The following is an 18,326-nucleotide window of genomic DNA, read 5'->3' on the forward strand; positions in this document are numbered from 1 at the left end:
GCGTGAATATTTCTCTGCCAAACAGATCAATGAGTAGTTTTTCCATGAAGATATCCATTCGCCCAGTTGACGTCGTCTCTGCCACGCCAAGAATGAGGATGTTGTTGCGTCTGCTACGCGCTTCAAGGTCCTCGTTTTTAATGGCCACATCTTTGAGGAGTTTTTCCACTCGTTCCAGACGTTTCAGCGATTTTGTCGCGCCGTCCTCTATGTCCGAGACCCTGGACTCCACCACGTCCAAGCGTCGGTCGTGAGCCTATACCTTAGACCCCATGTCGGACAATTTTTGCTCGAGGCTGTCGAATCGGCTATCAAGTGACTTAAAACCGGCCTTCATCTCACTCATCATGGCAGTGACCAAAGAAGCCGCGTCGTCCCGGTCAGCAGAGTCTACAGCGCCTGTGGAGGAGCCAGGGGGGGCATCAGTGGTAAGGAGGGAAGCCTTGTCAAAGCTGAGTTTACGTTGGTTTGGATCCCTCTTCCCCATGGTGTGAAACAGGTGTTAACAGGCGATAGCAGGCCGGCAAAATGGCAGAGACAGATGGTCTTGTGCACAAGGTAGGAATCGGGTCCCGAAAAGGAGCACCCAATGACACACTCGGACAGCAGGAGGAGTCCGTGTTAGAGACGCCAGTGGTCTAAGGGGCGTAAAGGGAGAGCCTGTGGAAAAGCAGGTAGAATCAACACCCCAGCTTGTAAATACACCATCTGGATAGGGAACGGCTAGGGCGACAAGTCGCAGCGCCAAGGGCCCAGGAGCGGAAACTGAGGGCCGTGTCTGTGAAGGATCCGTTCCCTAATAATGGCGCCGCAGTGGGAGGCAGGGAGCTCACCCCAGGGCATTCACTGGCAGTCATTGATGTTTCCCCTCGCACATGACAGCAGCCAGAATCATCTGCCCAATGGTCGAGGTGGGGGGGGGCCCAGTGAGACCAGTAAGAAGTGGGGATGTAATGTAGGCCGCAGGACAGCAGGACACTGGCAGCCGGGTCAACCGCTGGATGGCCGGCACGAAAGGTGGAGTTGCGGCCAGGGCAGAGGCAAAATAGAAAAGGCGGGCCGCCACAGGGCAGGGGAGGCACTCACCCCCGCAGGAACCGCCGCTGCGCCCCACCGCGGCCCCCGGAGCTGTATGTATGTATGTATGTATAGGCATTTATATAGCGCACTACTTACCCGGAGGGTCCCAAGGCGCTTCGACCGCTGCGAAACCCTTCCTGGCTTCCCTGAGAGATGGTCCCTTAATGGGTATCTCCAGGGTGAGACCAGGCATCCCCGGCGGTCTGGTGGGGCCGTTAGTGAAGATGAGGCAAGCTAATGCCCAGAGTTGCCGAGTGTGATCGCTGATCAGAGTGGGCACCGAGGCGAGAGAATTATCGAGTCCGCTGACCCTGGTCTAGAAACCTGCCGCGCCGGGAATCGAACCCTGGTCCCGGGCCGTCCTCTGCTCTCGGGTCTGCCGCCTCTAACCAGTGAGCCACACTACAGTGAGCTCCCACCCTAACCCCCCCCCCCCGCCCGCCGGGGAAGACCACAACTCCAGTCCCCGGTCCGGGACCGTGCAACAGGCCCGAGAGCCAAGAGCGATCCCCAGCAACCGGGAACAGGACAGCTCAAACCCACAGGAGACTGGGGAGAGAGAAGGGGGCCCACCGAGCGTCGCGGAGCTGCGCAGCACGCAGAACAGCCCCCACAGGCGCAAGACTCACCGATCAGCCGGGCGCAGATAGGATGTCCCAGGGAGAGGGCGACAAGGTCCTTGATCCCCTCCGCTGTTCTCGCGCCTCACACCCCCGCAGAGCTCCGTTCAGGCACCGGAAGGCTGCCGATGGGGACTGTTACAGGATGGAGAAAGATTGCTGCTCTCAGGGCTTGATTAAAACATCGTTATTTAAGCATTTGGAAGCCCGACTGACTGAGCTTCAGGCAGAGGCAGCCATCTTGGTTCCCTCTGTGGCCACGCCCCCAAGCTAATCTAATATTTGACTGTCAGTGTCTCAAGCTAATGGCTGACGGTTCGGAGGAAAAGGAGCCAGTGGCCGAAAGCCTTTCAAAGTAAGTATTCAATATGTGTGCCATGAATAGCAGAGGTGCCATACCTGTGAAACTTACAAAGTCGGAAGAGAATGGGAAACAAAGGTAGGCAGGGGTAGGCCATATGAGGGTGTGACACTGTATATCCTATAAAATAACATAAACAACTGTACATCATGAATCCCAAATGACCATGCACTGGTATGAATTGTATATAGAGTTGAAATACATTGTTTTGAAGTTAGATTTGGCCCTTTAGCCATGGATAAATGCCTTTATCAGCAGATCAAAAGCCTTACATTGTGTGCAAATAAGCTGTTGGGTCTCACCTGAGAAAGCGCATGCACTGTTTCTTGTGAGACCTTTTGTTTACATACAGAGTGCATAGTTCTGGCCCTTTGCTTACCAGTTGTAAAACTTTCATTTCTAGCTTCTGTTTCGTCAGCGTGTACTGGCTTCACTTTCTCCTCATTTGTTTGTCGTTCCCCTGGAGCATGGTCCAAGTATGCATCCTTGAGTCGCCCAGTATTCTTCCAATGCTTTTGCACTTTTTGAGGTAATTTATTTTTCCCTTTAGCGATAGCACTCCATAAGACTGCATATATTTGCAAGTCGCCTCTCCTCCAAGCCCAGTCTGACGTTGTTTGCACCCGCCCCTCTCGCCATCTCCTGCATACTGTTATTGCTTTGCCCCGGGCCCACCCATCACCTCTTTGATGCTGGTGTTGCCTTGTCCGTCCCTCCCACCCCATCCCTCATTCTGTTGTTCTTTCCGCTGTGCCGCCCAAAACCTCCCTCATACCGTTGCTTGCTCCATCCCTACCATTCTCTCCCGCATTTTATTGTTCTTTCATGTCTCTCCCACTCCCTCCTACATACTGTTTTTGCTTGTCACCATCTTTCCCATCCCCGCATTCCTTTGTTGCTTGCCTCTGTCCCTCCTTCCTCCTCCATTTGTTACCAGCTCCACCAGTCACCCCTCTCCCCACCCCCCACCCCCCACCCCAAAATGGCTCACAGCGCATTTTTAGGTTTCGCCTTTTTACAGTATGTGGGCTTTGTCCTGCCTCTGTCTTCCATTGGCTAGCTCCATAAATGGAGGCTAGCCATTGAAAGAGAGGCACCCGTCATTCTGCGAGGCGACTCGTGGGCGTTCCGGCGATTTTTAAAAAAAAAAAATTTTTTTTTTCTTCTCATCCAGCCCCTTTTATCACGTCATTGCGGCGGTGGGCGGATTTTTTATTTTTTTTTGTCTCTGCATGTTTTTGTTATTTTCGTCCTGCCTTTTGCAGGAGTGGGCTGCTCTTTGTTTCCTGTCGTCTCCGTGTGTTGTCTTCGTGTCCTGTACTGCCGCCATTGGAAGATCTGGGCAAGAAGAAAGCTTGGGTTACTGACGGTGCCCCGAGTGTTGATCACAAGCAGCATTGGTAGAGCCAATCACGGATCCAGAGCGCCCCTCTGCCCTCCTGCTCACAGGAAACTCCACACCAGGGCCACGCGCGTCACTAGCAGCCAGATTGTCATGCAAGGGCAGCTGTGACAGACCCATGTTGCTGCGGTGCACCCCGCACCGCTCCAGCGCCGCAGCCTCTCGCCTCCAGGCGCCAGCAGAGGGGAGGGGCGGGCCGGGAAGAGCTGCGAGCAGCCCTACCCTCGTACAGAGCCGGAGTGGGACGGCCCTCAGATGCCCCTGTCCGCCTTCCCCCCTCCTGCGGGACTCCACTTCCTGGCGCTGGTGTGCACTGGTCCCTGACGGTCACCGGCCCATTGAGACGGCGGGGGCAGCGCTGACCTAAATACGGTCTGTGAGCGGGCTCTAGGCGCGCACAACGGGCGGCCGGCCCCCGCTTTGAAGCCAGTGTGTGCCCGGGCGTAGTGGGCGGCAGGAGGGACGGGCGAAGCATGCCCGGCTCAAGAGGCGGCGAGGGAACGCTGAAAAGCCCATTGGGATGCGCAACATCACACATGCCGACACTGCAGACGTGCGCGACTGAGGCGCCTTTTCAGCCAGCGAGCTTGACGTTTCTTGCAATAGTTTTACTTTCTTCGACTTACAACACCCCTCAATAGAATGCAAGAAGTTCCAGACAAACTCAATTCGCCTTATACAATACCACATATGTGCGCAATGCCAATAACATGTATGAACATGGATTGGATTGTGAAGGTGTGTAGAAACGCCCCAGGTGATGCACTTCATATCAAACACAGCAGCTCATGGACAAGGGGTCGAAGGAAAAATGCCCAGAGGACCACCCCAAACAACCACAAGTGCAAGCCACACCATACAGCGCCAAGAGGCCATATCTTTAGCAGATGCTGAGCTGTTGCAACACAACTAAATACCATCGATATTAATTTAATGACTTTTGCATAATTCCAAACAAGTCCAGGCGAGGCCACTGGGACCGCATACCGACTCAATCATTTAAAAGAAACGTTTAGTACTTTTTGTTGACTCAAGTGGTAAACAAACTTCGATTTAAGCTTATTTTACTTAGTAGGGGTGGTGTCTACGCTCCCTGCATTTGGAGGATGTAACAATATATATTGTTAATCTTTGAAAAAGTATTTTATTGTTCACGTTTTCTTTTGATGAAAGCTCCGAATGCACCAGAAGTTTGTCCTCTTGCGGCTGCTGGGGGAGGGGAGGGGAGGGGAGGGTAGGGAAGCAGGCAGAGAAGGGTTTTTGATTGTAAAGGGTGAATTGGTTCCCATGGAAAGCAAGGTGAGGGAGAGGCCGGGGCAGAGGAGTGCGCGGGGCTCTGCAGCCAAGACTTGCTTTGTGGCTAAGTGTTCATAATGCGCAGAGAAAATGATAGGTTCGCGCAAGCAGCTTTCAGGCTCGGCCTCGGTGGCGGGCGAGATAAACGGAACCTTTAATGCGAACACCACAGCGCCAGACTCCCCCCGCTACCGTAACAGCAAAAGAGCTCTGTGAAAAGAAGGCACATGTTTTGGTTTTAAAGGATTTAGATGAAACGAGGGAAGCGGCATGCTAGAGGACTCAATTAGGGGTAGCAGTGCCTACCCCATGTATTTTTTAAATTTTTTTTGGGGCCTTGACCTGAGAAATTGTTTGAGGGGTTATATATATATGAGAACAATCCCGCGGTGCTTACCTCCCTGACCGGATCAGACCGCTGCCGGGGGCGGAGTCTGCTGAGTGGCGTCTGCCGTATCTCTTTTACAATGAAGGCGCTGCTGCGGCTCTGTGTGCTCCTCAGCCTGTCCCTGGGCGTCCAGGCACTGGCGGTGACCACTGTAAGTTCGCTGTTCTTTGCAACACCACAACTGTACTGCATTTAGCATCTAAATAGCGCTTCATAACTTGCATTCTAAAACTGCTGTTAACTTGTTTTTGGGCCGCTGGTGTAGTGCTATGTGTAACGCTGAAAGTTTCTGGGATCTTGTTGAGGATTACTACTCTAGAAACATGGAAGCGCTGTATAAATCACAAACCTAGGCAATGTACATTCGCGTTCTGGAGGGGTGCGGTGCGTACTTCAGTCCATGTCGATCGGTTTTATTCTTGCACGAATTACAAACATGTCAAGCATAAATTCTTAAAACATTTGCTTCCTCCGGCCGGGGGGCATAGAAATGGAGATTAGTTAATGGTCGCGTGGATGGCATCACAGTCATGCGTTACACATGTAATATTGTACACGATTACAAAAATATAGAGCATGATAACGATTTAGTGAGATACACTTAGCTGTAGTATTACTTTATTATTTTGCAGTTTTTACACTTGTTAACAATGTCTGAGCATAGGTTGCACCTCATTAATGCAAGCTCCGCTCTAAAATAAAGTAATAAATAATAGAAAGGTGACCAATAAACCTTTTCCTCGCCCCCTGGTTCCCCTGCCCCTGGCTGTGCTTGCTTCCCTGCCCCCTGGCTGTGCTTGCTTCCCTGCCCCCTGGCTGTGCTTGCTTCCCTGCCCCCTGGCTGTGCTTGCTTCCCTGCCCCCTGGCTGTGCTTGCTTCCCTGCCCCCTGGCTGTGCTTGCTTCACTGCCCCCTGGCTGTGCTTGCTCTCCTGGGTGGGTGTGTGTGGCTCTGGGTGGTTCTGGGTGAGTGTGTGTGGCTCTGGGTGTGTGTGTGTGTGGCTCTGGGTATGTGTGTGTGTGTGTGTGACTCTGTGTGTGTGTGTGCGGCTCTGGGTGTGTGTGTGTGTGGCTCTGGGTGTGTATGGCTCGGTGTGTGTGGGTGTGTATGGCTCGATGTGTGTGTGTGGCTCTGGGTGTGTGTGTGTGTGTGTGTGGCTCTGGGTGTGTGTGTGTGTGTGTGTGGCTCTGGGTGTGTGTGTGTGTGTGTGTGTGGCTCTGGGTGTGTGTGTGTGTGTGGCTCTGGGTGTGTGTGTGTGTGTGGCTCTATGTGTGTGTGTGGGTCTGTGTGTGTGTGTGTATGTGGCTCTGTGTGTGTGTGGGTCTGTGTGTGTGTGTGTATGTGGCTCTGGGTTTGTGTGTGTGGGGGTCTGTGTGTGTGTGTGTATGTGGCTCTGGGTGTGGGTGTGTGTGTGTGTGTGTGTGGCTCTGGGTGTGTGTGGCTCTGGGTGTGTGTGTGTGTGTGTGTGGCTGGCTCTGGGTGTGTGTGTGTGTGTGGCTGGCTCTGGGTGTGTGTGTGTGTGTGGCTGGCTCTGGGTGTGTTTGTGTGGCTCTGGGTGTGTGTGTGTGGTAGTAATTGCAGGCAGCTAAGCTCGTCCGTAGCGTACAATAGGTCTCACATTTGCGAGAGATTAAGCTAATGGCAATGTAAATGACAATGCCATTTATTTATGTTTTCAAAACCAACACATAAATACAAATTTTGTCATTTACAATGCCAATAGCTCAAACTTTTCCAAAGGTGAAACCATTGCATTGTAAATGCTTGTTTATTTTGTTTCAGCCATGCTGTACAGCATGGTTAAAAGAGACCTATTGGAATTACCAATGCTTGTTTTTCAAAGTTGCTTGGATCTGATTCCACAGCTAAATACGCGACTGACGCCTGTGAGGGATCTCCTTCGTTCTGTTTGGGCTTCAGCAGTGCAATCAGAGACTGTAGCCTTAAGATCGATCACGTTCTTTTAGACTGTTTAGTGAAATATCCACTTGCTTGTTCTAGTTTGTCTTTGTAGTAATATTTTTATTGTGTCATAGTGAATATCACACATAGTACTTTAGATATTTTATTAAATAATAAAAACGTATCTGTTCCCGAATGCTCTTTGTATGTAGGCGACATCGGAGGTTCACAGCCTGACACCCGAGGAAAGGACTCAAGCTTTAACTGACCTTCAAGCTACAGGATGGACGGCGGAAAGTTCCAAAGACGCCATTTCCAAAGAGTTCATCTTCAAAACATTTAATCAGGTAAATGTTTGTTACGGAAGTAGTCTGTCTTTGTATCATACACCCACTACAGCAAGATCTGTGCAAAATCTAGAGAAGAACAATCTTCAGTCTTCATTAACTGAAAAAATAAGATTGTCAGTTTTTTTTATTCTCTTGTAAAGGGAGAACGGGACCGGAAATTGCACATTCGAGACATGATGCTTTCAGAACTTGTAACAATTTCATATTACAGTATACAGTGTGCGGGATGTTTATATTTTGTTTGTGTAAAATAGATTTGTTGCTTTTCCTATGTTTCTTGCTAGTGCGTGCAATGTAGTGTCATTTATTATGTTGACAGTAGACTTAGTGGAGTGTTGACCAACACACATGGACGCTGTATAAACACAGGGTTCGACCCAAGATAGTCACTGGGACCTGGGTAATGGTTGATACGGACAAAGGGGTCCCGGACTTATGCAGTGATTTGAATATAATTAGAAGCATAGAATGAAAAAAGAATCAAAAAGGAACAAACAAATGAGGTTACGATGTTTTAATTCACAAAGTACCTATGTCAACCACTTCATGGTTACGTAATTTACTACAAAGTTGTTTACGTTTTATAAAACAGTTGTGCCCACATGGGGTAGGGGGGAAGGAAAGTGCTGTGAGGGAGTTGAGTGAACGGAAATGAAAAAGTATAAACAAACGTCAATTGTACATCATTGATTAATGGTTGTAATACATTCTGAGACGGTCTCCCAAAGTCGGAGCCAAGAACGGAATTAAATCACACTTTTTAGAAAAAACACAACAATATCTCCTCTTTCAGGCTGTTCAAATCACAATTAACCTTGGGAGTAAGATTATGGGGAGCAGTCTACGTTTCGACCCTGTTAGGATGTAGGGTAGTTGGCCCTTACAGACGGGTCTTCATCAGGACTGGGGAGCAGTGGGCAGGCCTCCTAGGGAAAAAATGGAGAGGAACTCAGAGGGGTACATATTACCCGGAAAACTAAGCGTTGTGAACGCTTGGTCATAGCATTTGGACAAACACTGTTAAAAGGACTACATGATCCCTGAAAATACCTTAGGAGAGGAGGACCGATAAAGTTGCCATCAGGTCCGGTCAGTTGCGCCTTATGGAATTTCTGAATATGAAAAGGACATGTTTTAGAAAAACCTATAGTCGAGTAAACTATATGGTACACTGTGGGTAAAGCGCGTAACAGGTTACGCATTCAAGATGACCTTTTGGTTCCCGTTCAGGCGTCTTGATCGGTGTTTAAAAGATCGTATCTGGGGAAGCAAGTGAAAAAGGGGGACCTCATGAGTATCTGGTCATAAGGGTAAAGGGAGCATGCCCACTCCTTCTTCCTAGGCAGTATTCCGGCGGGCTTACCTTGTTAAACACAAGATCGCATCAGCAAGGTCTCGAGGCAGTCGATGGACGCGGCTCTCGTAACCAGGAAGTATGAGTCAGGGGCGTGGCTACGTTTTTATAGCGGATTGCTGAAAGTGAGAAGGGACTAACCTCATTGTTGCCTAGAAACCAAAGGACGCTGACCATGTCCACGCAGCGTCCTTTGGTTTCTAGGCAACAATGAGGTTAGTCCCTTCTCACTTTCAGCAATCAGCTATAAAAACGTAGCCACGCCCCTGACTCATACTTCCTGGTTAAGAGAGCCGCGTCCATTGACTGCCTCGAGACCTTGCTGATGCGATCTTGTGTTTAACAAGGTAAGCCCGCTGGAATACTGCCTAGGAAGAAGGAGTAGGGCATGCTCCCTTTACCCTTATGACCAGATACTCATGAGGTCCCCCTTTTTCACTTGCTTCCCCAGATACGATCTGTTAAACACCGATCAAGACGCCTGAACGGGAACCAAAAGGTAATCTTGAATGCGTAACCTGTTACGCACTTTACCCACAGTGTACCATATAGTTTACTCGACTATAGGTTTTTCTAAAACACGTCCTTTTCATATTCAGAAATTCCATAAGGCGCAACTGACCGGACCTGATGGCAACTTTATCGGTCCTCCTCTCCTAAGGTATTTTCAGGGATCATGTAGTCCTTTTAACAGTGTTTGTCCAAATGCTATGACCAAGCGTTCACAACGCTTAGTTTTCCGGGTAATATGTACCCCTCTGAGTTCCTCTCCATTTTTTCCCTAGGAGGCCTGCCCACTGTTCCCCAGTCCTGATGAAGACCCGTCTGTAAGGGCCAACTACCCTACATCCTAACAGGGTCGAAACGTAGACTGCTCCCCATAATCTTACTCCCAAGGTTAATCGTGATTTGAACAGCCTGAAAGAGGAGATATTGTTGTGTTTTTTCTAAAAAGTGTGATTTAATTCCGTTCTTGGCTCCGACTTTGGGAGACCGTCTTAGAATGTATTACAACCATTAATCAATGATGTACAATTGACGTTTGTTTATACTTTTTCATTTCCGTTCACTCAACTCCCTCACAGCACTTTCCTTCCCCCCTACCCCATGTGGGCACAACTGTTTTATAAAACGTAAACAACTTTGTAGTAAATTACGTAACCATGAAGTGGTTGACATAGGTACTTTGTGAATTAAAACATCGTAACCTCATTTGTTTGTTCCTTTTTGATTCTTTTTTCATTCTATGCTTCTAATTATATTCAAATCACTGCATAAGTCCGGGACCCCTTTGTCCGTATCAACACACTTGGACAGCTATGATGTTTGTACATTTTAAGGAGTGCTCATGTGGATGTTTAAGAATACCACAAAACTTGCTGATCTGTTTCAAGCATATTGAGAACTTGTACGAAAGTAAACTATTATTTCGGGCGGAGCCTGCCCACCTCGAGGAATAATAACACTTCTTATCAGGATGAATCCTCAAAGTTACTAAATTAAACTGAGCTCAAACCCAGGTAGCTATGGCACAGAACAGTTAGCCCTAACTTAGGGCAATGTGTAAACGATTTGTGTACTACCAAAACAATAATAAATTCGAAACACCAAGCATTAAAAATCCAAAACCAAATTAGAAAAAAATAGAGCAAGTTGTAATAAAGAGAATAATCCCAAAACAACAAAAATCCAATAAGGGTAATCAGAAAGATGAGTTTTTAAAGCTGTTAGGAGAAAAAGTGCCAAAGAGTACTAAGTGCCAACGATAGTCTATGGAAGGGTTAGACCGAGACCTAGGCGTGATTTGAGGCCAACTTCAATGGAGCACGGGTCGGATTCACCAAGTGGATTGGTACCGGTAAAAATCTAGATGCCAAAAAATTCTAAAACTGTCTGTTTCCTCCACTGAAGGCAGTATTACAGTGTATCTTATTCCCAGAATCCAAGATGGGAAAACCCTTCTCCCCTTGTGCAGCGCACGTGTGCCCACCCGGAGATGTGGCCAGGGAGATGAGCTGTCCCCTCCTGTGTCCACTCTAAACTAGTTCTGGAGCTAGATACCCTCCTACCAGGTTTGTGCCAACTTGAGACTAGGGGGACAAAGGCTTTCCCTTACAATTACTTGTGAAAGGGCAGATCCTCTTTCAAGTTAATGGAAGTTCCCGGGGCCACCTATCACTGATCTTCCTTCAGGAAGAAAAATAACACCTCCCTACACCCAGGCCATTGTCTATGCTCTAGGAGCAGTTTTCACACCTCTTTCAGTCCCTACATCCAGACCATTGTCTATGCTCTAGGAGCAGTTTTCATACCTCTTTCAGTCCCTACACCCAGGCCATTGTCTCTGCTCTAGGAGCAGTTTTCATAATTCTTTCACTCCTCTTTCATGCCTAGTACATACTGACTAGCTATTTCAGAGCTGATGCAAAGTTGCCCCAGCAGCATTAGACAGGGTAGATGCAACTTTTTACATTTCAATTATAGTTAATAACAATCTAACCTGTTTTTATTAAATATTAAAATTGGCCTTTGAATTTAGGCTGTTGCTGATATAGGTCAAACGTTCTAGATTAATGTGTATAATTTATATTGGGACTATTCCAATGGGCTTGTTACAACCTGGCTAGTGACAGCGCCATTTTGGGCATAGTCACTGGGGGGGATGCCATTTCTAATGTCACACATTTCACTCTTAAACAATATACACCCTATCTTGTAGGCAGAAATGTGTGATTAGGGGTGACATATTTAATATTTAAAATCAGTTTTCCTACCTGTCAAAAAGGTGACATTGACTGAGGTCTGCCGCAGGGTTCAGTCTGCTCACTGTAGTGGATGGTAGAATAGGTGCTGTAGTCCACAGTTGGCATGCACAGGTGTATTTATGCACCATATTCGATAGCCTTATAGGCAAGGTGATTGCGCAAATCAGGTTCAAGCCAATTTTAGCAAGTTTAAAAGGGAAGCACCGTTGCTTTGCACACAGCTCTAAAGCCAGCAAAAATAGTATCAAGAAAACGAGAAAAAACAGGGGAGACCGTGCAGAAAAGGCAGATTCTGAAATCTGGCCAAGAGTGATTGCCAGTGGCTAAGATTAATTCATGGATTCCATCCATCACCATGTTGTTATTGCATTTGATGCCCTATTTGTACTGGGTATGCCCAGACGTGGTTCCTGGACTCACTGTGCCACTAGAACCAAGCTTTACCTAGCTGAAGAGCTCTAACTAGGGCAAAACTGGTCCTAGATTACTTGTGTTCAAGTTCAGGGAGGACTTGGCCTGGCAGTTCAGGCTGGACTGTTCCCACGAGGAGCAGGGCCAAGACTGATTTGCTAGTGGCTGAGATTAATTCAAGCATTCCATCCTTCACCCTATTGTTTTTGAAAAGGCGGATTTCCACATTACTCTGCAGACGCAAGTGCATTTAAGTACATGACTTTAGTGAATTCAACTTCTCATTTTACAAGCTTTTCTTGCAGTTTGATCTAGTGCTTTCTTTGTGTACATGTAAATAAGGGCAGTTTGTAGAGCAGGTTGTGGTGGTCCGGTAATTATACATAAAATAGTTTGCCTTATTCATTTAGCACTTGGAAAATGTTATTTTAAGCTGCACTTTACTGTATAGCACTTTAAAAAAAAAATGTACTCTCTTGAGTTTTGGAGTACTGTCACATAGGTATCTTGCTGGTCATGAAGCATGCGGATCAAATATATGCATGATATCGCACCTTGCCAGAGTCTTCGCCTTACACATGCTCAAATCCTACATAGGAGCTAATGGAGATTTTTATGCATGCTGTTACTTTACGCAGTAGAAGGACTCCAGCTCATACCCACAGCAACGTTTAAACAACAACAAACAACAACCAGAAACTGTTGTGCCACAGCCTAACCCCTTATATGCAAATCGTTCCCACTCGAGCTAGCTTAGTATTGTGCCTCCTCCAGCTTTTTTCCGGTAGGAGTGTATTTACATCCTTGGTTCCCGTATCACTCATGTACTACAAGTTTAAGGACAAGCAAAGAGGCTCAGACCAAGCGTGGCAAATACCATCCATCCGTGAACTGTCCCGCAGGCCCCAGAGGTTCGATGGACGTTTGTTCTGGAGATCGTTATGCTCCTCGTCATAAAGCTCTTTCCCATCTGCTATTGCCCATTTCTCCACCACGCTCTTCCATCAATTATGGGATGGCCCCTCAGGGAATCTTCAGTACATTGCAATGTCCCTGCGCACCACGACAAGAGCCTAATCCAAAAATCTGTTGCAAACTTTCTTTTCAGTACTATTGCCGTACATGGGTAGATTCAGCCTTGCTTGGCAAGGCATCACCATCTGAGGGCCACTGTAAGTCAAGAATTACTACCGTCATGCCAGAGCCAGATTTGTACTCCAGGTAAGCACCATCATTTTATGGTTGACTGCAGTATGCCAAGGATGGCCACCATTATATGAAGCGTAGTTTTATAACTAGGCTTAGACAGACACACAATGCTCAACACCCCCCCTCCCCCATCTCTTCAAGTCTTTACTAATGTGAAGCAATGGGGACGTAACCAGAAGTAATGTCTTTGTAATGTCTTTGTAGATTGGTCAACTTACAACCATACATTGTCATTCACGTTGCTAATGCGATGCTGGGTCTTCTGTTGCATTTAGAGCAGTAGTGTAGAGTGAAAGCTGTGGTCTGCTATTGATTGCCGCATATCTGAAAGAGCGCTGCGCCTCAGATTTTAAACCATGCAAACCATGCACGTACGGTGGGTCGAGTGCTGGCCTAGCTGACATGTGCAATTTGAGTGTTCATTTTTTTTTTATTGTCAGAAGGTCTTCGACAACATTACACACCTGCCGACCCTTAAACATTGAAGGTAAAATAGACGAGGCAGTACCTGAACACCCTGAACTGTCAGGGGTTATCAAGAATGCTGTGGGCAAGCGCGAGACCAAGATGGCCTCGTAAGAGCTCGGCTCCTCCGACCTCTCTCTCCAGCCCTAACATCCTGGGGATAATCCTGTTTTGAAGCCCCACTCCCGGAACGAGCAACGAAAGCGATGAACCCGGCCGCTTTTCCGGTCCATCTACGACGCTCGACTCCGGAGCTGTATCATCCGGCAGTCTGCGGCCTTTGCGGATCTGAAGCCGGGGGCTCGAGTTCTGGGGGAGCCCGACGCCGAGTAGATAAACATCGAGCCGCAACCCAAAGTCACCGGTGCAGCCCCGTAAAAGACTTGAAACTCCCCCAGGGCTGAGGGGGGCCCTCTGGAGCTTGTATGGGAAGAGGGGGACGGCAATGAGACAGGAGCGCCGAGCAACCTGTATGGGCAGCCCTGTGGGGTGCGAGAGTGAGGCGTCCCAGCACATTTAGGAGGCGCTGAGCTGTGGAGCAACAGCCCGAGAAGTGAGGCGGTGGCCTGTACGACAGCTGGGTGACTGAAGCATGTCCCTGAGAGTGGTTGATAGGTGGAGCTGGCCCCCTCGAGACCCCTGAGCCTGCCCTGCGCCACAAGTGAGGAGCTGGCAAAATGGGCAAGTAGTGGAGGGGGAGTACCCATTGCACACACGGTGTGAGGAGCAGCGGTGTGACTGTACCTTCGTGGTGACTGGGAGTGATAGGTGGAGGGCCCAGCAGATGCGGGGATGGTAGACCACTTGAAGCAGAGTGGTCCGGCCACAGCTGGGATTCTGTGTCTGGCAATGGGATACATGAGTCCAGCTGCCAGCGTTGTGTGCAGAGGTGCGGGCTTTAAAGACTAGCGCTCTGTCCCTTGGGCAATTGGATGACCAGTGGCTGTGGGGGCCGCCCCGCCCGCGGACTGGCTGGGAGACCCATGTATTGCCTTGCGGAAACCCCTGGGAACGCGGCGGCGCAGCGACAGGTGACGGGGTGTCAGTGAGACGCGCGGGGACCGACAGTGAAGAAGAAATAGCGTTGAGATGGCAACAAAGCCGAAATCTTCCAAGGGGTACAGAAACATCCAAACAAATAAGTTAGATCGTTATACCATGCCTAAAGGGTCCCCAGTGGAAATAAAGAGGGCTCCGTCGATGGGGGGAGATGGAACAGTCACTTCCACTGAACCAACCCCGATGGATCTTATGGCAGCCATAAATGGGGAACAGGTGTCCTATGCCAGAAAATGGAAGCTTTAGATAACAAGCTGGACACGGTCATGATTGAGGTAGGATTGATACGAGCGGATCTAACCAGAGCACGCGAGAAAGTTAAATCACTTTAAATCAAGACGGCCAGCCTAATCGATGACGTGGCATTGCTGCAGCAGGAGGTAAGAGACCTGAAGACCTCAAGAACCCTTACAGATCGCAAGCTAGATGATTACGAGGGGAGGGCCAGGCGTAACAATATTTGCATCCTTGGGATGCCCGAAAAATCAGAGGACCAAACACCGGATCTGGTTGTCAAAGACATTGTCCTCAATCACCTCAAGCCCAAGGAACTGAGCAACTTCTTCACGGTCGAGCGCGCGCACAGGGTGCCGGGGGGAAGGCCCAGGCCCAGAGCCCCCCCTCGCCCAATGATTGCAAGGGTCCTGAATTACCGAGACAGAGATGTGATCCTACAGGCGGCGCAAGCAGGGACCCCATTGCGGTTTGAAAACGCAACGCTCTCTTTTTTCCCTGACTTTACTCAAATGGTGCAGAAACAACGACAGAGCTTCCTGCCGATGAAGAAGAAGCTTAGGGACAAGGGTCTTAAGTACGCTATGATGTTCCCAGCCCGCCTGCGGGTGGAACTCAATGGGAAGGCCTGGTTCTTTGATAACCCTGAGGTGGCGTCGGACTGGTTGAAGGGTGCGCATCCGAGCGAGCCGGAGGACCGAGACCGAGGTGGAGCGGATGAATGACTGGAATAATCATAAAGAAGGGCGGGGATTTAGAATGTCATATTGTACAGGTGGGGGGTGGGGTGAATCCATGGCCACTATCCTGTATAGCATTGCTTAATGGTAAAGTACGTTGGATTGCCATAGAACCGAAGAAATGTCAATGGAGGCTGGGGAGGGGGGGGGGGCGCGGGGTTCCTGGTCCTCCTTCCCTTTTTCTACCTTTAGTTAGTTTGTAGATTAGTGTGTGGGCGACAGGCACACTGCTAGTTAGGGATGGGCGTTAGCCATATGCAGGGGTGCAGGGAGGCGGGAGAGGGGTTGATAGTGAGGGTTTTTTTGGGAATTGGGATTGCATTGCGTACAATTGTATTTGTTATTTGTCTTTATTTTTTTGTTGCATCTGGTGACGTAGCTAGGACTGATTTGATTCCTCACCACTACAATGTCAGCTGTTAGACGGGGACCGGGGATAAATGTGCTCCGTTGGAATGTGAATGGTCTAGGGGATAAAAATAAAAGGGGGATGGTAGGCCAATTGATTAGGTGACACTCCCCAGATGTGGTATTGCTGCAGGAGACACATCTAGTTGGTTATCGTTGCATGGCCTTGCACAGAGGGGGATATAAGTTAGTGGCTCATGCCGGTTTCACTGTGGGGTCCAGAGGGACGGGTATCTTGGTGAGAAACTCCTTTCCCCTGGCCATCCGAGCCACTTGGGCCGATCAGCGAGGGAGGTATATCAGCATATCGGGATTGTGTGAGGGGAGAACTGTTACTTATATGTCTGTTTATGTTCCACCGGGCCTGCAGACTGACATTTTCCGGAACTTGGGTGCGATTTTCCTAACTCTGCCCATGGGTTTTCTGGTGATGGGCGGGGATTTCAATGCGGTGATGGATGGTGAGGTAGATAGACACCCAGCCCGAATGCTGAAGCCGTCTCAGAGGTGGCTTCCCGATTTCTTAGAAACAACAGGGCTTGCCGATGGTTGGGGGTTGAAAAACCAGAGTGGGGTACACCACGCACACGCATCTGCTGCACACCACACCTTATCCAGAATAGACTATGTACTGATACCCGCGGCTCAGGAGGCGTCGGTCCGAGGGGTGCAGCACCTGGGTAGGGGGGTCTTGATCACTCGCGGGTTTGGCTCCGGGTGGAGGTTGGCCAGCCTGATGTAAGTAGAATAGCCCCTATAAATGCATGGCACTTTAGAGATCCCGCCACCAGGAAGGAGGTCGTAACGAGCACTGAAAAGTACTTTCATGAAAACTCTGGATCGGTCGACTCGGCACTGACCCTATGGGAGGCATATAAGACAGTTATTCGAGGGGAGGTTGTATCATTAGTCGCGGGAAAAAAGAGTAAAAGTCTGGCCGAGGTGGACTAGGGTGGAGACAGAAGTGACCAAGATGGAGATTGAGGTGTCCAGGGATGCGACCCCCGAGAGTACACACCGGTTGAAACTCCTTCAAGATGGATACAGGGGATTCGCTAGGGATAGGGCTAAAGCACAGCACGCAGACACCCAGAGCAGGATATACGAACAGGGCGACCAAGCCGGTAAACTGATTGCCTGGCTTGAGAGAGGGGAGTGGGCATCGAGGCTAGTGCCAGAGTTGCAGAAAAGCGACTCAGATAGGATAACTGACCCGCAAAGTATAGCAAATGAGTTCGCGAAATATTATCGTTCGGTATATACGTCCGCTGGACTCCCTTAGACTCCCCTCTCACAGATGATGAAGTGGCACTGGCCGTTAGAAGTGTGCACTCCGGGAAGGCCACGGACCCAAACGGGATCCCTATAGAGCTGTACAAATTAAGTGCTAACAGGCTTGCTCCGTTCCTTCTCGCCATGTTTGTTGAGAGTAAAGATAGGGGGCAGCTTCCCTATGATCAGCGAGTAGCGAACATTGTTGGTATCCACAAGGCGGGAAAACCCAGGGCGCTCCTCCTACATGCCCATTTCGTTATTAAATGCTGACCCTAAGATACCGGTGAAGCTCCTGGCAACGAGACTAGCTAAAGTCATCACCACTCTGATACTTCCGGACCAATCCGGGTTTAAGCCACACCGAAATACGGCCCTCAACCTACGAAGGCTGCACGGGATATTTAGTGGTGCCCTGAAGATACATGAACCGGCAGTGTTGGTGTCATTGGATGCCACTATGGCATTTGACAAGGTTGAGTGGCCCTACTTATTCTCAGTTTTGGGGAAGATGGGCATTGCCCCGGAGTTTATCAATTGGGTCCGTCTCTTATCTGCAGATCCCCTTGCCAGGGTTGAAGTGAACAATCGAAAATCTGCAGATTTTTCCCTGGGTAGAGGCACGCGGCAGGGATGTCCCCTGCCCCCACTTCTTTTCGCCCTGACTCACGAGCCATTGGCGGCATGGGTCCGATGGGACTGATCGATTAGAGGGCTGCAGTGGACGCTGGACTGGGAGGACAAGATCTCGCTATACGCGGATGATATCCTGCTTTATCTCACCACTCCCAGGAAATCTCTGATCTGTTTTCTAGATGTGCTGGCTATATTTGGGAGGTATTCCGGATTCGCAATTAACTGGTTGAAGTCAGTGCTTTTTGTCCTTTGTGGTAACCCTCCGGTGGTCCCAAATTCCTGCCCACTACAAATTGAACCAGTAGGATTCCGATACCTCGGCATCTATGTGACGTTAGACCCGAAGTTGAGATACGCCAATAACTTGGCCCCCCT

At 49.2% G+C, this 18,326-nt stretch overlaps 1 protein-coding gene across 2 annotated transcripts in view; it reads left to right on the forward strand.

Moving 5' to 3' along the window:
* PCBD2 (pterin-4 alpha-carbinolamine dehydratase 2) overlaps nucleotides 1-18,326 on the forward strand; it is a 579,571-nt gene that overhangs the window by 157,927 nt on the left and 403,318 nt on the right. For both annotated transcript variants that reach the window (XM_086931502.1, XM_086931503.1), the window contains exon 2: nucleotides 7,261-7,395. In XM_086931502.1, the coding sequence (XP_086787628.1) occupies nucleotides 7,261-7,395 (135 nt within the window). The remainder of the gene's footprint in view (nucleotides 1-7,260; nucleotides 7,396-18,326) is intronic.

The sequence above is a fragment of the Lissotriton vulgaris genome, chromosome 7 (assembly GCF_964263255.1).
Source record: "Lissotriton vulgaris chromosome 7, aLisVul1.2, whole genome shotgun sequence".
NCBI lineage: Eukaryota > Metazoa > Chordata > Amphibia > Caudata > Salamandridae > Lissotriton > Lissotriton vulgaris.